The sequence below is a fragment of the Adelges cooleyi genome, unplaced genomic scaffold (assembly GCF_023614345.1).
Source record: "Adelges cooleyi isolate 19-005CV unplaced genomic scaffold, UGA_ACOO_1.1 ACOO_flye_CR_arks_rails_tigmint_CR_PRNA_30, whole genome shotgun sequence".
Taxonomy (NCBI): domain Eukaryota; kingdom Metazoa; phylum Arthropoda; class Insecta; order Hemiptera; family Adelgidae; genus Adelges; species Adelges cooleyi.
In genome coordinates, this window is record NW_026095971.1 from 16392408 (window position 1) to 16415568 (window position 23161).

The following is a 23161-nucleotide window of genomic DNA, read 5'->3' on the forward strand; positions in this document are numbered from 1 at the left end:
TCGTCGCGTGCAATCGAAACATATTAAAATATCACTCTACACGCTATGATAGTTATACAAGATACCTAAGAATTGTTAAAAAGTATTTAATATACAAAAATTCGGATTAATAAAATAAAAAATGACCTCTAAGCGGTCATTGGTTTAGAGGTAAGTTTTTGGAAAGTCATTAAATCATCACTGCCAAACGACTTGCATACGTTCTCACTTGGTAGATATTTTCTGATTCGCATTAAGACAACGTTATACACCCAATTTTTTAACTTTAAAACATAACCTAACCTACCTACGCAAAAATTCTTATAACAAAAACGAAAGATGACAATATTTTTGAGACAACGACTAATCTCTTTTTTTGATAAACCTAATATTTAGCTTAATATTTAACAATTAAAATCATATAGGATTTAAAATTGTCTCCAAAATATCGTTCTCTTTCGATTTTTTAGTAGGTGTTTAACTCTAAAACCACTATGGACCGAGTAAAACGCTTTCTGTGTTTAGGTAAAATTTTGTTTTTAAATCGTTGTCAAGGCTGCTGTAATATAGTCTAAGACATAAATTAACTACAAAAAAAAAATAGAATCCTAATGACTTAACTAATAATTGCACATCACAGCTTAACCTTTAAATTAGTATATTACAAAAAATTGACTATACCTAACTCCTTCATAAATAGGGAGTATAACGCACTCTTGTAACGTTTTTTAAAGTTATGTTATTCTACTTTACTAACGTTTTTTTTTTAATTTTCAGATACCTAATATACATTATTTTAGTACAATATTATCATTATAATTATTATAGGTAATATTCATTTTTGACATTTTAATTTCCCTCTGATGTAGTGTGTACTTTTAAAAGTAGTTTTGTAATGCATGTTTGTTTTACTGTTGTGTATGAATAATTAATATTCGATAATTCACCGAGTGCCGTTTTTGAGTGCTCCCTCGTGCAGTCACAAGCTTAGCGCCGTACCGTCATGTCATCGACCGTCCTACTTGGTACCATCAATATTCAAACGCTTCGTCGACACTCCAGCGATGTAACTAAATGCTGTTTTTCCAAGCGGTTTAATTTGGCCATCGGGTCCAGGTTAGAGCCAAAGTCAATTTAAATATTATACTATGAAACAAAAATACAGAAAATATGCCTTGCTCAATTTAGTATCAATAAAGCGATTTTGTTATTAACAAAAGATATATTTATACAACATAAAATAACTTGTAAATTTGTTATGAATATTAAACGAACAATAATTTTAAAAAAATTATATATATACATAACATTTTACTATTTTATTTTTGTTGTTGTTCGGTTTATTGTAAGCATTAACAAGTAATTGAATTAAACCAATTTTAAAAAAAATGTATGTGTCTTTTTTTCAGCGATAAAACAGTGAGCGTTTGGAAATGGTGCGCCAGTCAGGGATTTGTGGAAATGTCATATTCTCCTCTTACACACCACAAATATATGGTCACCAGCGTTCAATTCGATGTAGACGGAACTCTCTTAGCTACTTCTTCACTGGACGGTAACTCTGCGTTGTGCGATACAGATGTAAGTTTTAACAAACTTCATAAGTTTTGAAAAAATAAGGCCATAAAATAAAATTCGAATTCGTAATAGTATAATTAACATTAAATTCTATTCAGTTGACAGTTCAGAAAACTTTATAAAACTGGAAAATTTCTTCTTATGAAAATTAAGGGCTAATCAACAATTTTTGTATTTAAGTACAAAGTATAATATAGACTTTTTCCCACATTTTTTACAGACTGGTAGAGTGGTGCATACCTTTGTACACAATAGTCGCAGTGGCGTTAAATCAGCATGTTTCACGGCGAATTTTAAATATTTTGTATCTGCAGGCGATGATGGAACTATGTGTGTTTGGGATATGTTTAGAAAATCATTGGTCAGGTAAGTGTATTTTTTTTATCGAAGCTTCCTATCTACGTTTAACTATAATTGACAATTGTATATTCTATAAAGTATTATTTTAGTCAATTTTTTTTAATTTTATAAAAAAAAACTTGCATGTACTAAATTTAAAATCTACATTATTAAATTTGATTATCCTTAAAATAATTATGTAAAAAAAAATTGTCGGATATTTAACGTAATATGTATACAACCATATTATATTCATGTCCGTTATACTTATTTCTCTAAAACTATAAAGAGCACATTATACTTGGTACACAAAATATGTTTATTCGTTACAACCGTTATATTTTAAAAAAAAAATATTTATTATCACGTTGTTAACATAAAAAACTACTTAAAACGTTATTATTCTTATTATTTGTTGTATCACTTGTACATATTATTACAATCAAACGATTTGAGGATTTGGTACCGTTTGTCGTCCTTGTACTCCATCGCGAGTCCCGTGCACATTTGGGTAGTCAACCTGTGTCGCTTCACGTGTAAGGTACTAAACCGTATTAAGAGGTGTACTGACCAAAACTTACTAGGTACTCATGTCCAACATATTTTGTAAAATATTCTGTAGACCGTTGCACTTCAATATTTTCGACGAATAATTGATCAAAAATGTAACTACAACTGAATCCTTATAAAACTATGTTAGATACCTAGTAAATATGAATAGTGTATTGGTGTAGGAATTTACGGGCTAGCGTTAAACCTTGAAGAAGGCGTGTCAACTTCGCGAAACATATACCTTAATATACTTATGAGCGGATCCATTTTTTTATATAGGTATTTTCTTTTATTACAAAAAGGCAAACGTACGGAAATGTTGGTAGCCATTTAAAGCTCATACAAACAACGAAAATCGTAGAGGAAAGGAAGAAAATGTCATCACTTAACTTTTTTAATCCATATATTTTATCCTTCCACTTACTGTTTTTCATAAAAAAAAAAATTAGCGTCCCTTCTTTAAAAACAGTACCTACCTATCTAATTAATATTATAATATGTGGTTTGACGTAATATTATGTACAGAAATATATAACATATTATATTTAAAATAATGTATAATAATTCAATAAACTAGTTTATTGTTAATAGTGTATTTATATATATATATATTTTTTTTGCTGTAATAACTCAAAAGTTATCAACGAATTCTTCTAAGTATTCTAATACTACGTTTTTACCTTAAAATTATCAATAGAAAACTAAAAATTATACTAGATGTAATATTTTAATATGTCATGCCGTACAGCTTGAAACATATGCATACATATATTATAAATTAATTGTTGTTTTTATGAAGTTTATATAACCGGTTTAGTTCTAAAAAAATCTGTGTTATAGTTGTACATACAATTGTTACATTTTGCAGTGTTTGAAAAAGTAGATTACAATAATTTTTGTAATGGGCCCAAGAATCAAGATATATATTTTTAAATTTGTAGATCTCTTGTGGTACACGAAGATGCTGTATCAACAGTATGTTGTTCTAAAGACTCCAGGGTGTTGATAACTGGTGACATGACTGGTGTGGCTAAAGTATGGTCTGTGTGCGAATTGACTGACCCCTTCGGCAAGACAGCTCCTCTGTTCGTTTTGTCTGATTGCCACGACATGGGCGTGAGCTCAGCCGAAATTTCACCGATCACAACAATTACAAGTGAGTCTACCTACTACTTTTGTAACCGCATCTTGAGTCTGTAAAAACAAATATTAATATTTAAGTCAATTAGTCATAACTCAAAATTTATAAGTAGAAAGCCCAAATAGAATCAGATTAAATCTTGATCTGGTCATAATACACAATCTTTTATATATGTATATATATTTTTATAATCCTACTAATTTTGTATTTTACTATTTCAAAATTATAGTTTTACACTCAGAAATGTTTATGACGTGCTTTCTTTTATTCGTTACTGTATGACATTAGGATCCTGGATCCTCAATTCCAAAGTTCAAAGGACCTTATAAAACTATATAGAATATTTTTCTTAGATTTTAAGCGTCTCGTATACATTTATTTGAACCGTTGTTTCCAGATAAGGGTAAAATGTATAACGTGTTGACGAGTGGTAATGACCACTTGATAAAACACTGGCAACTGGTGTTATGGAAAATGAGTTCTAGTTCCCATCAATGTGTTGTAGAATTAATACAACCTTTAAAAGGTCATTCATCTACAGTGACAAGTGTATGTTTCAACCATGAAGGCACAATGTTTGCATCAACTTCAATGGATAAAACTACGCGCTTATGGCAGGTCAGTGGGTGTGATAGATATGAACTTGATTGCTTGTACAGAATTGTTGAAAATATGCGAATAAGATATTATAGAATATGATAAAAGAAGTTAAAAAGCAAATATCACTTTTATCATCGAAGCAATATCTAATAATATAATAATAATAATAATAATAATACTTCTTAGGCTTGATATAAGTTTAAATCATAAGTTTATTCGAATTGTAGTCCTTTGAATGTGAATAGTAGGGATAAGGTAGCCAAGCGGCTAGCAAAGTTCGACTCGTAATTGAATCTTGTGTCAAAACCTTTTGATGTAAGATGAATTTAGTATCATCGAGCTGTTTTAATTTATACGTAAATAATATGCATTTAAGGTGGTCGAACCGAAAAATATCATTTGCTTAACAGTGTTGGAGGGACACAGCCGCTACATCAACACATGTGCATTTTCTGAAGACAGTTTACTGTTTGTCACGGGTAATATTTTTAAAGAAAATATAAATAAGCATTCTAAAATTCTATCACTTTCCTTCTCATAAGGGTCCAACGATAAGTCGGTGATAATTTGGGACGTGAAAGGCAATTTGGATTTCAATAGTTCATTAGCCGCCATTTCAGAGGTGCCAATTTTCAATAGTTATACATTTATGACAGTAAAATTAAATTTAAATAAATGGTTAAATTAATAATTTTTTTCTTTCTAGGAGCTCGATACCGTTCAGAATACAAGAAGTGTCGTTGAAGTAGAAGTTACTTTACACGAAAAATTCAATAATTTTACAAACTCTATAAATACGTGCGATTTTAGCTCCGACAATGAATACATAATGGCAGCAGGAAGGTAATTTCGCGACCCAATTTGAATCTAAAATCGAAAAACTTATACTTTATTTACAATATATAAATTCTGATTTTATACAAGGGGCGCCCACAGCTTCTCTTAACCAAACTTTTGTTATTTTTTGTATGTAATTAAATGTATGTTTCTAGCGATAAGTTCATCAGAGTGTGGCGTCTCGATCCGGAGGGTAAGATGAAAGAATGTGAGGCTTCACCGTTAAAAGCTCATCATTACTCGGTGCAACACCTTGCCGTTTCTCCTTGTTCGTCATACATGGCGTCGTGCTCGCTAGACGGCATGACTATTATTTGGGAACTATGCGTGAGTATCGTACTGATATTTCATCCGTAATATGGGATGTGTGCGACTGATAAGTTGATCCAAGCTGATGGAAATTGTGGTTATTTTTTATAATGTTTTGTTGTAGACCTTTGAACAAAGAGGCACTTTGCACGCCGACTATGGCGGTGCAAGGTGTTGTTCGTTTTCCGAAAAGTCCGAGCTGATAGCTGTCGCTTGTGACAACGAAATCATTTTCGTGTGGAACGTGGAAACTCTACAACTCGTCGGGTATAATGACACATTTTGATGTCTTTTTCAAAGTCACTTGTATTCTATGACAATGTGCAGCTTATACTCCGTTCAGCGAGAGAGCGCACTTGCGCATACAAACCAAAGTGTATTACTGTAGTGTGAGCCTGCACAGCCAGAAGGAACGCGTTTAGGTTTCTGCGCGGTCGCGTTCTCTCGCCGAACCAAGTATAGTATCGCCAATCAAAACTATTATGATATTATCGTTGTTAAAAAAATATTATGCCATTTGGTTTTCAGAAAATTAACGGGCAACAGCGAAGACGTAATGTGCGTGACGTTCAGTCCGGATTCGCGGTACTTAATGACCGGTTGTGTAGAAGGTCACATCAGGATATGGCCGGTCCATCCAAAGAAGTACATTGTTTCCAGCACGAGCACAATCACACTGGATAACGCCCATGAAATCGGCATCACCACCGCCCATTTTGCCCGAAAAAGTTCATACTTTTGTGCCTTAAGTGTTTATTTCACATTCATTTTTGCTTATATTTTTCTTTCTCTCTCTTTTTGAAAACCAGGTCCGTCCGCAGAACATTGCTTGCTTCTACTTACTGGCGGCAATGACGGAGTATTGATGACGTGGAGATTGTTAGACAGCAGAATAGATTTTGAAATGAAGTTTGTCGGCCACGGCAGTGACATAACTTGCGCAAAGTTTACTCGGAATACGACCGCGTACTTGGCATCCACCTCGTTAGACAAAACCGCGAGGATATGGCAAACGGTTGAGTTCAAATCAATTTTTTTAAGTTTAAGTTCGATTATTTCCCGGGGCATTTGTTAAAAAAAAACAATTTTCAACAACTTAAGCTCTTAGCACAAATCATAATACGATATTGAACCAACAAACTTAATAGGAAGTGAACTATTTTTTGATGCCATAATAATACACGGAGCAAATACTCTTTACATTCGTGGTTCTAAATTGCCTATTCAATACGCCGTTTTATGTATTTGTTAAAACAATTTTTTAACTAATTAATTTTTTTCTTAAGGATACCGGAGAGTGTCTCCACGTGATCGATCCAAAAAATTCCATACTCACTTGTTGCTCATTTTCGGCTGATAATCGAATACTAGCTACAGGTATATTAGAATATTGTATGTATATTTGTTTAATTTAGTGTTACTACCGTGAAGAAGAAACAAAATATATAATATTACCGTTTAGTAAATCGCATGCAAATGTGTACTTGTATAATATTTTGTTAGGTAGTTGCTAATGTATGCTAACATGTTGGCACATTGTTGTTTCAACTGTGCAGTGGAGATTTTAATAAGAAGTTCTACATTTTTGTCAAATAAAAAAGAAAGATATTTCTAAAAATTGTGTTTTGTTGAATTTGTTTAAATGTTATGAAATTAGTATCTATGAAAAGGTTGATTGCGGGGTAAGAGATTGGTTGAATAATGAAGAAGGTGCCCTCTGGCTAAAAGACCGATTTTGTATTTGATAAAATTCAGGGTCATGTTAATAATTGTATTATAGTTCTGAATTATAATTTATATGATTTAGGTATATTGTTGTGTGTTATAGGATCATTAGACAAAACGTTGTTCTTGTGGAAACTACCGGTGGAAGGTGAAGTTGCTTTGTCAATAAAGAAATCGGTAACTTGTTCAAAAATAAAATGTCATAATCTAAAATTATGACAATTATTACAATAATAATTAACAAATCTTTCCAATTTTTCCATTAAAAAAAAAAAAAAAAAATAGTACATGATGATCGAGTCAGATTATTCGCCTATATTCTACATGTTCATACCGCGTTCCCTAGTAAAATATGATTTACATATTAAAATATTAGTTATATTCTATAATATAGCGATGTAAGCATACACTGTTGTTTAAAAAAACTATTTAATAATGTTTTCACAGGCGTCAATGGAAAAGAGTCTTGTTTGCCATAACTCCTCTTCCAGTAAGTGTACTGCAGTTGCCAATAACTTTTAATTATTATTATCTGCGGCATGTGGGATTGCTTGTAATAAGTAGGTGCTGACAATCAACAACTGGAATTAGCTCTAATGAAATTAGCTGCATCTGTAGACGTCCCCGACGAGTTCATTTGTCCTATTACCCAACAGATCTACAGAGATCCAGTTATATGTTCGGGTATTACTTAAAATATACTTTAAAGGGAACATAGCTATTATATTACAATGTTTTATTTTATCGTGTGCTTAAAAAGACGGATACACTTATGAGAGAGCTGCCATAGTCTCGTGGTTTGGCCGTGGAAAAATCACCAGTCCACTCACTAACGAGCCGTTACTCTCAAAATCCATGACACCCAACGTTACCATAAAAAAAGCAATCGATACCGCATTGATTGAAAATCAATCCTTATGATGATGATTATTATGTTATTGAAATAAATAATTACACATTGTATAAAAATACACTTATATAACATATTTTTCATCACTGTGTCGAATGTATTTTGTTTAACTATATTCAAGTGGTTATTACTTGTTAAAATATGTAAACTATTTGTTTAAATACACACATTGTATAATAAATGTTATAATATTTCAAAAGCTTGTCTTTTCTATAAATTATTGCTCGGATAGAATATAAAAATAAATTACTGGTATACTTTTTCTAATGAAAATTTCAACATTTTAACATTTTTGACAACAATGATTACCAAATGTGTTGTGAGTGCAGATGATTAGGGCATTGCAACCAAAATAAGAGGATTCTATTCTAAGAATATTTTTGTTGTTGTGAAAGGCATTTTTAAAAAAAATTTGATTACTTAACTTTATTTTGGAAAATCGATATCTAACTACAAAAATGTACAAATGTATTGTTGTAAAATATAGAAACAATTAAAAATTTAAGCAATAATTTATTTTGTCAAAAAACTTTGAAAAAAATTACAATTTTATATTTATAAAAAAAAACATATATTTTTCATTTTCAATATTTGAATAAACTTATATTTTATTTAAGTTAGGCTTGATAACATAAATAAACATTGAGAAACATATAAGTTTATTAATTGCAGTTTATTTTAAAGCAGCATTTAAAAATGTTTAATTCAAATGAGTACTGTAAAAAATGTTTTTCTCTCTAAAACTCTTCCAATGTTATAAAATACTTTGGGAGTCCTATTAAACCACTCCAATGAACAATGTTTAACTGATGACTAATGAGGATAATTTCATGTATGAATTATTACAATTGTTGGCTTAAAATATTATATTACAACAAATATTTTAAAAGTAATTGGAAAGTACAGATAAATAAATGTCAGTTTTTTGTGTTAATACAATAAGTAATTGTTTATAAACTAATTAAAGTTTAGTATGCAATATATTAATCAATCAAAAAGTTAGTTATATATAGTCTACTCGGCGACTTTACTTAACACCGAGTTCAGCCAGACTTTCAGCCACATGTGTACTATCAATAGTAGTTTGTATGTTTCCACTATTGGCATCGCGGTTGCACTCCTTTTTGTGCACAAACCAATGTATGCGCTGACATTCGCGGTTACAATATTGCACAGCCTTGCATTTGGCGCATTTTTTGGTAGCATTAGTTTCGGCACATGTACCACACACACGGTCCTCGCCAAATGAGTCGACTCCCATACCCCTTCTATTACCAATCATCACCAAAACCACATTTAAAGCCGACATACTATCTTTGCCCCTTGTCAAACTGGCGACCATCTAAAAAAAAGTAATAATAATAAGTCAACGCGTTTAAAAAATTATTAAATTAAAAGGTACTTCTTAATTAGTTTCACCAGTAGTTACTCATTTAAGATATGAAATAGGTTAAATACAAAGTTTTACAACGAAGTTAAAGTAAAAAACCAAAGCATAATAGTATTTTTTAATGACATGAACTATTTAACAACTGAAATAAATTGTAAGCCGACAAAATGTTACCTGTCTAAAAATCGTACAATCTCTGTAAGGAAACATTCGAATGGCATCCTTAAGAAATTGTTCCAAATAACTTTCACTTTTTAGTATTTTTTTAATGAAATATTCTTTGGGATCCGACTGCTTTTCTCCTTTCATATCACTTAATTTTAACAGAAATACATAAATTGTTAAGCCTATTAAAATTAAATATGTGTAGCATAAATTTACTAAAACAATATACATTACTTGTGTTTGGCTATTTCAATTAAAATTGTAGCTAAATAATGAAACTTAAAAGCCATTACTTCATTAGTTTCCAGTTGTTTTTGTATTTCACGCTCACACATCACATTCAAGACTTTGTAAATTTTTGATGCATTATCATCTATCAAAAAGACTGGTGGTATGTCTAAAGCTACTTTGACTGGATGTATATTAGTCTATAAATGACATAATAATTACTGATACATACTAATTAATATTAAATATTAATACAGGTAACATTATTATTTATTAATTTTTACCATCATGATAAACTTGTGAACAAGAGGCCCTAACACAGGTGGCAATTGTGGCTCACTATCAACCGACTCAGATATTGTATAACACATGACTTCTTCTTCAGGTACATAATTACCTATGACAGCTACACAATTGTGATTGCCTAATAAAAAAAAATCAAGCCATTACTTTAAGTAGTTAAAAGTTTTTAACAAAATAATGATAAACTTAAAAAAATTACATACCCACAAAAGCACCCATCTGCGAGGCTGTGCGACCGACCGAATTGGTGACCTCACTTTTGGCTCCAGCGCCTAGCAATAAACTACACACAACAGAATTACCGCTGAGTGCTGCAAAATGTAATGCCGTATACTGGTATTTGTGTTTTCCAGAATTGACATCAGCACCCTGTTTGAAGGCAACAACTTTATTAAGTAAAATTATTAATAAATCCTAACAATATATTTAGCATAAACTTACTTTGTGCAGAAGCCATCTAACTATTTGTTCATTTCCTTTGTAGGCAGCATGCTGTAAGGGAGTCATGCCATGTTCGTCTAAAATTTCTGTACTCATAGCATGTTGTGAATATAAATCCTGAAGTTTGTCAAAATCGTTCGTCGATATAGCTTGAAAAACTTCTTGGATATATTCTTTGGAATCTTTTTCTACGGGCATTTTGAGGAATTTCACTGCGCAGTTAATTCAATAAAATATGTTCGATGGTCAAAACGTTTTCTGAATTTTAAAATATTATGTAAATCAAAATATCATTAAACAAATGATAAAGCTTCTTACATTGATAACATATGTTGTTATCATTATTGTAACAATTTAACTGGTATGCGGTAACTATGATTCCAGGTTAAATCGATGCCACGTCCACACAGATATAGATAAGAAGTTCCTAGAAACTCTGCTAGATCGCTCTACTATGATTTGTGACTTAATTACATTTGTCCAATTCGAATCCGGAATCATAAATGCTAGACCCGCGAACATAATATATAAGTAAAAATTAAAACAATAATCATTAATTAATAATAATCATATATAACAAATCAGTTGAAAAATTAAGTTAAAATTAGAAATAGCTTTCATAAGAAGATTAATATATTGTATAATTAAAGTTCTAAGGAACTGTTAAAAAAATGCTGTAAATCACTAAATGTACTTTATTTTTAAGTATGCATAAAATATGCATGTTTAAAATAAAATATAATATTTATAAATTATCATCATATTATTATGTACATAGTGATTATCGTAACATTTATTTGCCACGTAGCCACTGAAATGCTAGTTCATAATTGTACAAATATATTTTTATACACTGAATTTGATGACTAACTATGATTGCCAATTCCCGTAGACATAGATAAAACAAAGGTTCTGTTCTACAGATTAATCAATTAAAAAAAAAAACTTATTTTAATTTAAAAAACTATTCCTAATAGTTTTATTGAAATGTAGGATTTATAATACTGATATTTTTATTTCATTTTTTTAATTTTCCGTATGATCGCTTTTTAATCAATTATTATTTCAACATGCTAACAATTTATAAAATAATGTTGATAAAAATGATATGTTTAATAAAATAATGTTGCAGCCCACAAATAATCGTGAAAATTAATTGTTGGCCCTTTAAAAAATGGTAGTGAGAACGGCTGGTCTATATTCTATTTAAGTTAAGAATAATAATTGTACTCGGAGACTACGCTATTAGACCACGCCCAACATACAAGTCGGCCGTCGAGTACTGTTCTTAACGTGGAATACATACTTAGTTATGGATATTACTTCTACAATCTACTATTAGCAATACTAATAAGCATCCAGGTGGCCCCCAGCCGTTTCCAAAAATCATACGAGCGGAATAAGTGCCTGCACGACGTGTGGTTCCATTAAATGTCTTCTTTTTTGTCTAAGACTACCAACTGCAGTCCACATGTGCTGAAGAGTTGTGACTTCCCCGTCCCCAATATGCTCTGTCCCAATTATGCCATGACTCTACTGTACTGGCTTTTTAACAAATGCCAGTTTGTTTTTATACTTACAGTAAATGCATATTTTTTTTGAAAACCCACTTGTCCAAAATAAAAAAAAATCAATTATGAATAACATAACTAAGGTTTTTCTTTTCGTGAAAAAAACTAGTCTATTTTTTTCTTTAAATATTACTAGTATAATGAAATAAAAGTATTAGTTCAGTACAACCTTATACAAATTAATGAAAATGTTTAAAAAATTCTAATTTTAATTAAACGATTGTTGCAACTAGCAGATAACTATGTGTTCGAGAAAGCCCAGAGCTTCAAGTATTTAGGAGTAACAATAACTAGTAACAACGACTGGTGTGCTGAAATAACCAGTCGCTTACTCAAAGCGGAAAGGGTTTTTTTTGCACTAATCAAATATTTCAAATCAAAACTATTCTCTAGAGGAACAAAAGTGAGACCAACATTAACTTATGGATGTGAAGTATGGCCGATGACAGTGCAAATTGAACAAAAAGCTTAGAAGCTTTGAGAATAAAGTACTAAGAACAATATGTGGGCCAGTGTTCGATACCGCAATAAATAGATGGCGTAGAAGAAAAAACGCGGAAATAAGGGAAATCACCAAAGTACCTTTTATAACAAGTTACGTGACGGGTCAGAGAATTCAGTGGTTTGGTCACACAATGAGAAGAGATGAGACAAATGAAGTTAGGGCGTCAATTGAATACAAACCTACAGGAAGAAGACCCAGAGGCAGACCCAAGAAACGATGGATGGATGGAGTCCGTCAAGATCTAGAGAGACTTTAAGTAACGGATTGGGAGGAAAGAATCCAGGATCGTAATTATTGGAGGTCGATGACAGTGGCAGCCAAAACTATGACAGAGTTGTGAGGCTACATGATGATGGTGATGATGATGATTGTTGCGACTTGCAACGCTTTTGTAAAACGTATTAATGACGGATGCGTTTCGACAGCTGATAAATGTATGACTTGGACTTATAGTGATTACAGATTACAGTCTTAAATAAAAATGCATAATTAATATGAATATAATAAAGCACACAAGTGCTGTGTCCACTTTATATGGTTTTGAGGTAGAGTTAAACTCTTGAGCTCTTAAAAAAAATCCAAAAAGGACATAGAATTTAACGGTTATTTGTAGTTGAACAATTATTTATGCTCTTTGGACATGTTACTGGTGTTCATTCGATTCAGTTTTTTATCACGAATTCAGGGATACCCAAAATCACGATTCTGAAAATAATGGACATACGACTTATGTGTGTGTTTAAGGTATCGTGTGTGAGTGGCCAGTCTGAAAATAGGAATTTCCTAGATAGCCTAGATCATAAAATTATATTATAGAATAAAAATACTACGACTATAATTGCCAAAATCTGATTTTAAAATGATTTATTAGAAAAATGTTAATGATTGGCCAGAAAAATTAGCCACGGATACCCTGTATTTTGATTAGGGTAGTCCTTATTTGGATTTAAAAAAATTGCAATCTGTCACTTAACATAATTAAGTAGCAATAGTACGGATGTTTTCTGAAGAAGTCAGGTGGTACGTTTTTTAGAGGAATAGTCGACTGATGAAGTAGCCTACAAGTTTAAAGGAAAATAGAGCTTGAGTGCGGTGGTTTTGGGTGATCGGGTTGAGTTCAAGATGAGGAGTGAAGGCTTGCCGAGCCCAAAAAAGATAGTTCAAAAGTGTGGTAAGGTAAAAGAAGCAAAAAAACACTATAAATGAGTTTTAGACGGTTGTGATTACTGTTAAACAAATAAACTACACATAATTAATACTATATATTTTTGTTTATATTATACAAAGAACTCATACGAATTAAAATATAAAATATACTATATTATTTTATATTTTATAATTACAAAAATAATAATACAATTCGTATGTGATTAGTAATACTCTATAAAAAATAGTCATTTTCATGAACATTTTTAAATTAAAATATATAATTATTATTTATAAAGAATACTGAAAACAATTGCAATAGTTCACTATGCGTTATACTCGTTGAAACAAAACTATTACAAATCTTATAACGGTAATTTGGGAAACCGCGGCCGACCGACAACTAAGCGGATCAGTTTATAAAATCGTTTAAGTTGGACCAACTCGTTTTCAAATTTGTGGCATAAAACCGTCAAAAAGAAAAAAACAGTAAACGGTGTTAACCTTAAAATCACAAATGACATTTTTGACAAAAACGCATCAACTTTTTAATTCAAAAAAATAATGAACTCAAGAATCGTTAGTCTCATCTTCGCACTATCTTTCCACTCAAATATGAGTAGGTACAGCTATGCTATGTTTCACTTGGTTTTTTACCTCACTACTGCTAAATTCTTAAAAAAATCCTACTAATTGTAGCAACTAAAACAACAATATTTACATAAGTATATAGGCGTAATTACTATCAACTATCAATAACTAATATTTTGTTTTATATTAACATCTATATAGATGTAACAGCTTTAATTATGGAACTGCTCGAGTGAAAACAAATTAAGGCTCATCATGATTTCTTTGCCAATAACGATATTTATACAGTAAAATGTTTAGTTTATGCTCTGTCATCACATGTATATAAAATAACAAATATTTATAATATTATTGGCTCAGACGCAATGACAATATTTATTTGTTTTTTTATGTCAACAATGACGGCCTTGTAGAAATATATTTTAAGTACTATGTAGGGAAGAATAATTAATCAAAAATATACAACACAATAACAAGATATCGCTTTAAAAACGCTTTTTAAGTTCTAATTTGAAAATCCTCATCGACAAGTACACAATTAGATGGAATCCAACGAATCGAATCTAAAGGTCTGTGTCAACAGCTACTGACAGCTACTGATAAATTAATAAACAACGTTTTACTAAAATAATACTGATGTATGATTTTTAAACATAGGTACCAATTAGGGTTTTTTCGTTGTTTGTTGGTATAGTTTTTTTTTTCTAGTAATTACATTAGTATTATAATAATAGATAATTAACGGAGAGTTTTTTTGTGTAATTAATTCGTTTAAATATTTGTCCAACGTATATTTACAAACGCACAATATAACCGGGAATGGTAAGGCTGAGCAAAAACGATATGCTGGTCGAGGTCTAGTGGTAAGGCGAGGCTCGACACACTGGTATGCGTTGTTACGGTACGCTTTGTTGGACTGCGGTCACGTTGATCGATTCCTTAGACGCCAATGTCTCGTCGCTAGTGGTCAGCTGTGTACACTTATCGTTTTGCTTTTGGTCCGCGGTGTAGCACTGCTTCTCACTCGAACACATTGCCTTCACTTTCAAACTCATAGGATGTAGTAGATCATCGTTGCCTCTCTCTTCTTTGCCCCACAAATCTATTGTTAAAAAAAAAAAAATGTATACTTGAGCGAATTTTGCCAATTAAAATTGTTTGAAGTAAGCTTGGAACAAAAGGTAAAAAAAATGTAAATACTAACTCAAAGGTTAACATAAAGTTATAACTCCATAACTCATATAAAGTCATAACTCCACAACTAAAACAACTATTAAAATGTACAGTCTATTATTGTAAATATCCAAAAAAAATCTCAATTTTCGTTAAAACGTTTAAAAATCGCAAAATTGCAGCTTTTCTGTAATTACATTTTAACCTCTAGATTTGTAAATATTTTTGCATTAGAAATATATAAATTTGAAGATGTTTAAATCATTAAATGCAATTTTAGAAAATTTTTAATATTTTTTGTTAATATATGACTTTTTAATCGGCATAGAAAATTAAAACATAAATATCTTCGGTAATTATTTTTGTTTTATTTTATTTTGTTAATAGTTATGTTTAAACACAATATGTAAGATTGATAGACTTGTACCTATAGTACAGTGCTACTGAGTACAAAACACTTATGCCGATAACCCCATCGATATTGACTTTTTCGAAAAAACGTTCCATAACCGTTTTCAACAATTCTACAACTGATACAAAAGGAATAGTTATAAATATGTAAGAATAGAAGATCGACAAGAAAAATTCAACTCATCAGAACACTAACCTACAGGCTACAACTATTATATGTCTTCGCTTTGAATATAGTACAGTGAGTGACGCGTTGGGTCTGAAGGATAGAGAGTGATCGCTCTCAGAGGGCCACTTGAGCTCTGGGAGAATGAATCAGAACCCGGTAATTTTCAAATTCCAAAAGGGGAAATGACCAGATAGGAGCTCTTGAAAATATTATGGTGATAAGGTGTGTCGTGTGACTGTAGTAAGAGGCATCTTATTTATATAGATAAGTACGAAATTATCAATGTTTCTAGTTTATTTATACATTAACGAATCGGTTAGATTAAACAAAGGAGAGAAAAAAGCAAACAAAGCTATAAAACGAATAAACCTAGTGGGCCTCTAGAATGTTCCTTAAATGGTAAATATTTAAAATCGCTTAGGTTTTTTTTCTTCTTATGTTTTGTTTTTGTTGAATACAGTTTTTGTATTAATTAGGATTGGTTTGTGTTTAACAAGTGCAACGTACGCATTATTAGCTTAATACTAATAATAAATACACGGCACATATTGTGTATGGGTATAGTATTTTGTCAAATAATTTTATATTTTTATTTTATAAAAAAAAAAATGGCTTGTAACAACTACTGGACTTTTAATTAGGTAAAATCATTAACACTGTGTGTGTGTGTATGTGTATACGTTAGTAGAAGTAAATAAAATGTTTGTTTCCTGTAGGAATGCAATAATTTGTAACATTGTTCAAAAGCACAATGTACATATATACCAAACGTGTATTGTTTGGTTTATGTATTGATTAATAATTAAAAATTGTAAAATGTAATTTGATCTAATAGGCCAACGTTCGTCAGGTCACGTTTATTGTAACACGCATTTTTGGTACATTGCGTTGCGAGCAAGCAGGTGTAGGTAGGTATATGTATTCTTTAATGAAAGTATCGATAAGTAGTTACATAGTTTATTGGATGTGAAATGGATAAGCCGAGCAAACAAGGTTGTTCACCAACAATAGATATCAGACACGGCGCAATCGTCAGTGCACGTTAGCGTGTTTGGCTCAAAAACATAACCTATTGGAAACAACGGTTGCAGTGTGTCACAGTAAGTATTTTCTTTTAAGTTTTTAAACATTTTGGTATTTTTAGGAGCTCATATTATTTTTTCAATAATTTTGTCATTGTCTATTGTAACTTTCAGTGTGCTTAAAAAGTTTTTTCATTAGACAAATATAATTACCTATTTGTGTTAAAATTTTAAAATAAAACAATAAGTAATAAAATGAAGTATCCATTGTCATCACATAAGTTACACGGGAAAAAATATATTATAGTCGGATCAACTAGAATTATTTATATTTATATTTATAGCTATATTCGGCCAGCTAAATGTTTAGTAACAAATTTATAAAAAAAAAAATATATTAATTTAAAACAAAATTAGGAATGCATATATTTTTCTCGAATTAAAAAAAAAAAATTAAACCAAAAACAGAGATTTGACACGAGCAATGCAATCCGATATTAGTATAATGTAATCGTTAATTTTTTTATTTTGTTTTCAGCTAATTTAATATACCAAATGCTGTGACTTTTTTACGGTTTTTATCTATCATTTTTGTTTTTGAATTCTTAAAATTTTAAAAAATCCATTTTTTCTTATCATTAAAATTATTTTAGACATTTAAAACAATAACGATAATTCATAATAGTATTTTTTTTTTTAAGTACACTTACACTGATTAATATGTTAAATACTGGCAAATATAAAAGTGATGACGCCATTTAAGTTAGTTACGATTAAAAGAGTTTATTATAGGTAATTATAATTTCCATTACATTTATTGCGCAATGCAGCCCACTCATAACGCGATAACTAAAAACCAATATATAAAAGTAAAATACTGCAAAAATGACAAACTATTGAATTACATTTTTTATTGTTTAAACATTTTAAAAACTATACTTGTATTATTGTTAATTTTAATGATATTATTAGTGTTTAGGTTAATCACTAATGAGTTATTTGTATTTTATTATATTAGATAAACAGAAGTTTACAAAGTAAGATTTTTTTTCTAATAATAACTTCTAACAGTAATTTGTATGTTTACATTTTGTGATGTTTAATCAGTGACAAATCATTTTTAAGTCAATTTGTTTTGTTTTAGCTTCAGCCTACGAAATAAAGCTATTTTTAATACTTTGTTTGTTTTTTAAAGTACGTTTCGACTAAACAGGTATGTAGGCGTCTAGTTTCAAAACCGGCTAAACGAAATTTTTGAACATTTTCACAAACGACAAATAATTTCTTCAGATGGGCGATTTTAAAACCAACCAACTTGGTCAAGTCTCATGCTTGGACTCTTAGATACTTTTTAAAAACTTTAAATTAACTACAAAAAAAAAAAAACTAAGCTCAGTATAATCCAGTACAATAAAAATTGGCAATGTGAAATCAAAGAAGTTTTTAAATCTGACAGTGGTTTTATCATAACTATAGTATTTATGGATATAGACATTTGTTTTTACCTTTCTTTAACACTAATTAATACAATCTGTAAATAATTTTTTATAATGTAAACTGGTTTGCTAATAATTGTCTTTCTAATATTTTGTAAATGAAAATAACAATTGCCGGAACAATAAATTCTAGGAAATATATTTTTCTGACGGGCTCGAATCGGACAAGTGTGATACATTTTTTTTCAGTTCCAATAGGGGATCTCTACACGAAAATGGTGCAGCCCAAAATGGTATGCTTGTAAAATCGCACAGGATATGTGGTTTGACTTGTTTTATACATTTGTAATAATGAAATTATTGTATAATGAGCGGTGTAAAACAAATTAATTTACAGTCAACCAAAATGTGTAATAAAAGTTTAAAATGGGGTTTGTCTATATTTTTCCCTTTAAAATAGTCAATCATCTAAAATATCTATAAGTTTATCATGTTGATAAAATATGATTGATACGAATTTAAATATATCATAACTGATTAATACGGGAATTGAGTTAAGTAATTCTTAATTTATACGACCGTATCTATATATCATATAAATATATCTGAATAGTATATTCGATCGATAAATCCTGTTTGACATAATATTCTGAAACTAAATAAAAGCTACAATATTTAAAAAAGAATTATATACTTTGGAAAATGTATTTGTCTACAAATTATATTGTTATCTATGTGATGCCTATTTAAATTAAAGCCTAATTCAGTAGATATAAAGTGATAAAACCATACCGAATAACGACTAACAGCCAACAGGTAAGTACTGGTACTTGTAAGTATAGGTTCACATTTCGGTCATTCTACTGACCAAGGACGGAAACTATGCACACAACCGGTTTACTGTATCTACAAGTAATTTAAAATAAGATATTATATATTTTATTTTGTACTAAATTTGTATTATGGTGAAAAATCAGAATTGTGTTAAATATAAAGAAACAAACACCAGTTTATGATTTATATTTTCTTAAACTATTTGATCGAAGCAATGAAATAAAAGTAAGACAGTAATTATTGGGTTATTATTATTAAAATCAAACAAATCACTATCTTTAGATGGGGGCAAGGCTTAATCTCTACCGTAATATTACCCAAGAGTAACCAGTAAGTATTTATTGAATAAGTTGATGGGGACTTGAGATTGCGCTATATTAATACTGATTTGTAAGAAATTAATAGCTACTAGATACCTACTGAATAAAATAACAACTCTATCGCCATGGAAATAGTTAAAGAAGTTCAAATCTTAAAACAGGATGTTTTATTTGTATTCATGTCAAAAGTGAGAAATGGAATCTAGTCATATACTTTTATCTCATTGACACTTAAATTTAATATAAAACCAATTAGTTGTTTAACTTAAAACGATAATATACTATTTTAGTATAAGTGATGCGGAAAGAGAAAACGGACCTCTTGTCGCAAAAATCATATTTTTTGTTTGAGTTATTGGTTTTTAAATTCTGAACCAAATTCGTTATCCTATGTAGAAAATTGGCCGAGTTATATATATTTGAATTTATCTTTCGGAAAATGAGTTTTTTGAGAAAAAACGCTTTAAAGTTTAGAATGTTATATACATTATCTTATATATTATTTTATATACTTAAAGAATGAAACTTAACCAACAATTAAAATAAAGTGCCCTTAAGCAGATAACATAGTTTTTTTTCATATGTTTCCCACCCTGATCAATGGTTTGGCCTCCTGCGATTCGGATTCTCGCGACAATAGGTCCTTTTTCCCTTTTGACCTTATATGTATTTATATAAAATTTAATTCAAAATTAAAGAACTGATTAAGAAACCCAAAAAAGATATGCACAGTGTTTAAAAGATTGAATATTTTTAAATGAAATTTAAGAAAGCACGAAATGTTTTATTTTTTGAAAAACGCCCGATTATACTTAATTTGTCGACTGTTACTGATGAAACAAGTAAGATGTGATTTGGCTATCTGATAGTTCACAGAACAGTCTAATTTGACGAATTACGTAGAAATAGATAGTTATACATTTGAGAATTAAGGATTTATTGTTATAAGTACAATTTGGTTACTCCTAAAACTGATTTTTTTACAAAGGAAGTCGATTATTTTGAAAAGAAGCATTTGAAATGTAAATTATTTTTTTATAGTTAATTTTTTTTTAATTTTATATTATAGTTTTTATCCTTAAAAAAATAGTATATATAACATAATAATTGATTTTGTTAGGTATGCATTTTAGTTATTCAAAAGTATAAATACTTTTTTTTGTATAAATAAGAGCATTATTTAGAGTACCAAAATGTATTATTAATCTATTTTATAATTAATTAAACACATTACTGATTATGAAGCGTTTACCCGCCTATAATAAATTATTTGTTAAATTAACTAGTTTCAAGTAAAATAATTGAATTATTTTTAAAAATGTTGTTTGTTGAAATCTAGTTAGTGGAACCGTTAGTTTTAACCTTAGTTGAATTAGAATACTAATAATTGATCACTTTAAAGATTTATATTGATGAAATATTTAAATCATTATTATTGTATTAACGGAAAAGTGAGTCACTGAAACTGTAATCTGTGAATATATCGCCTTATTTATGAATTTATTTAGTAAGTTGTTTTCTTGTAAATAATTAAAATGTGATCTTTATAACAAATTATATCCATATATTTAATGTAACACCAGAATAATTTGTTATGTTAAAATATTTTAACTACAAAATATTAATTATTATTGTTTGAAAAGTGTTTTATTTGTATTAAAGACAATTACTTTTAAAATGTATTAATTTTATGATTGAAATGTTATTTATTTGCTTCTAAATTACTTGTAGCTATACCCTATGGAAAAAAAAAGAAAAACAAAAAATAGACCATAAACGGCATACGTTTTTTCTAAGTACTGAAGTATTAAACTATTTTATAGATTGTACAACACTTAAAATAGTTCCTTTCGAAGGCATTTGTTTTTATTAATTAAACAGTGACATATGGTTTATGATTATTTTATGCTTATTTAAAAAAAAAATTGGCTCAGAATAACTAACACTTTAAACAAGTTGATCATAGTCCAAACTCACAACTTGAGCGTCGGCTAATTCTATCCCAACGCGTGATAATGATAAATGACTAGCTTATGCCTTTTGTCAATATAAAAGTAATTATAGTAATACTGAAAAGGTAACTTTTGATAAAACACGTGGTGACTTTAAAAAGTCACGCAACAAAGTAAAATATACTGTATTTCAAATCACATAACGGTTGAATAAGATCGATAAAAAAATAACAGAGTAAGCCTAAGCTTAACAATTACAATAAAGGTTGTTGTTCAATTGGATATGACGTTTCATCACATCTACTTAGTCGACCTGAAATGACAAAAGTCGTAATTGGTGATATTTAAAATAGCGATAGGTACCTAAGAATAAGCCAGTAAAACGTGTGAATTGTACTATCAAATATTGTTTTTTAAGACAAATTGTGTTTTGTGTTGGTTAATGGGATAAAACGGTCACAACTGTACCACCAAAACAAGATATTGGCCGATTCCATTTGTAGACATTAATTATTTCAAAATTAAAATTTCTTAGCTTAGCTTTAGCTTTCAACAGTTTTAAAATATAAGAAAAAATTATATTTTACTTCTTGGTTAATTTTAGATTTTAAATAAGTTTCAGATTATCTTGTAATCATTTTATTTGGTACTTCCAGGGAATACCTGTTGAAACTCAAACATAACCAAAGTATTTGTGTTTTTTAAATGTGGACATCTTGTTGATCAAAAAAGTATTTTGAACAAAAAGCGTTTGAGGTTCGTTAGAGAGTTTTGTCTAAAGAAGAAATTATTTTTATTTATATTATATTATCTGTTTTTTGTATTTTTAATGATATTCTTGTTTGCTAATATTTACATTGCATAAATACCAATACAGTGTAATTTTTTCGCATACACTTAAATTGTAGTTGCTATATTAGTAGAAGAGTAGAAATGTATAGTATAGGAGTAACTATTCAAATAAGTTTTTCATAAAGTCATTGAATTTAAAAGTTTACTTTTTCGTAGATATCATGTTTAATGTTGATTTAGCCAATATGGTTTTTAAAGAAATACAAATTTACAGATTGTTATTACATTTTTCAATAAGAATGAAAATAAATTAATTGTGATCTTTGTAGCGTTGGTAATAACCGGATTTCCAGGTATGACTTTTTTGTATCTAAGTTAAATAACATGTTATTACTTTAAATAAAAATATAACTCCATCCTTAAATAAAACGTTTATTGTTGGTTTGGCCAAAAAGGGAGCCAGGGAGTACTCCGTTATATAAATTTTTTTTTTTTGAGAAAAAGATACACGAGCTTAGCAAAAACTGCTGACCTTGAAACTATGTTAACAATAAATTCTTTAAGTTATAGGTCCGGAACTAGTAGCTTTGAAAGATGTTCAATATTTTTAAGTTCAAGATCGTATTAGGTATATATTATACAGTTTTTATCAGTCAGTTTGTGTTTATGACAACAATTAATTTATATCAATATAAATTAACGTATATATTATAATATATAGAAATTATAATATATAATGACT

The 23161-nt window shown here is 29.6% G+C and overlaps 3 protein-coding genes and 1 long non-coding RNA gene across 8 annotated transcripts in view; 2 read left to right on the plus strand and 2 right to left on the minus strand.

Moving 5' to 3' along the window:
- On the plus strand, positions 1–8131 carry LOC126838290 (WD repeat, SAM and U-box domain-containing protein 1-like). 2 transcript variants are annotated; one of them, XM_050572600.1, is made up of 18 exons: positions 1–150; positions 757–1095; positions 1389–1560; positions 1778–1923; positions 3390–3604; positions 3987–4207; positions 4566–4668; positions 4732–4811; positions 4896–5032; positions 5182–5353; positions 5460–5602; positions 5864–6063; positions 6145–6350; positions 6622–6712; positions 7164–7237; positions 7508–7550; positions 7622–7744; positions 7821–8131. In XM_050572600.1, exons 2-18 carry the CDS (start codon positions 983–985, stop codon positions 7979–7981), a joined length of 2400 nt encoding a protein of 799 aa, XP_050428557.1. In that variant the 5' UTR covers positions 1–150; positions 757–982; the 3' UTR covers positions 7982–8131. The 2 variants fall into 2 exon arrangements, with proteins under 2 accessions (XP_050428557.1, XP_050428558.1); XM_050572601.1 differs by having other exon boundaries at positions 7625–7744.
- A 687-nt stretch (positions 8132–8818) lies between these two features.
- On the minus strand, positions 8819–10791 carry LOC126838416 (ankyrin repeat and MYND domain-containing protein 2). Its single transcript, XM_050572814.1, has 6 exons — positions 10498–10791; positions 10260–10425; positions 10038–10177; positions 9760–9953; positions 9535–9673; positions 8819–9312 (listed from the first exon to the last, which is right to left on the minus strand). Exons 1-6 carry the CDS (start codon positions 10693–10695, stop codon positions 8998–9000), a joined length of 1152 nt encoding a protein of 383 aa, XP_050428771.1. The 5' UTR covers positions 10696–10791; the 3' UTR covers positions 8819–8997.
- Positions 10792–13940: 3149 nt separating this feature from the next.
- LOC126837948 (sodium-coupled monocarboxylate transporter 2) overlaps positions 13941–23161 on the minus strand; it is a 32406-nt gene continuing 23185 nt past the window's right edge. Inside the window, exon 12 of one of the 3 annotated variants that reach the window (XM_050571969.1) lies at positions 13941–15412. In XM_050571969.1, the coding sequence (XP_050427926.1) occupies positions 15207–15412 (206 nt within the window). In that variant the 3' untranslated portion in view covers positions 13941–15206. Of the gene's footprint in view, positions 15413–21828; positions 21941–22669; positions 22790–23161 lie in introns of those variants that run through there. The other 2 variants (XM_050571971.1, XM_050571970.1) reach the window with 2 other exon arrangements.
- Positions 16689–18503, plus strand: LOC126837950 (uncharacterized). Of its 2 annotated transcripts, none has more exons than XR_007685654.1 (2): positions 16689–17163; positions 18058–18503. It is a non-coding gene; the product is annotated as an uncharacterized LOC126837950 (long non-coding RNA). The 2 variants fall into 2 exon arrangements; XR_007685653.1 differs by having other exon boundaries at positions 18104–18503.

Coding starts and splice junctions, on each gene's coding strand:
- LOC126838290 (XM_050572600.1), top strand. CDS start 983: ATGTCATCGACCGTCCTACTTGGTACCATCAATATTCAAACGCTTCGT. Junction 5,033..5,181: donor TACATAATGGCAGCAGGAAG/GTAATTTCGCGA, acceptor GTATGTTTCTAG/CGATAAGTTCATCAGAGTGT. Junction 6,713..7,163: donor TAATCGAATACTAGCTACAG/GTATATTAGAAT, acceptor TGTGTGTTATAG/GATCATTAGACAAAACGTTG.
- LOC126838416 (XM_050572814.1), bottom strand. CDS start 10,695: ATGCCCGTAGAAAAAGATTCCAAAGAATATATCCAAGAAGTTTTTCAA. Junction 10,426..10,497: donor TTAGATGGCTTCTGCACAAA/GTAAGTTTATGC, acceptor GCCTTCAAACAG/GGTGCTGATGTCAATTCTGG. Junction 9,674..9,759: donor ATTGAAATAGCCAAACACAA/GTAATGTATATT, acceptor GTTAAAATTAAG/TGATATGAAAGGAGAAAAGC.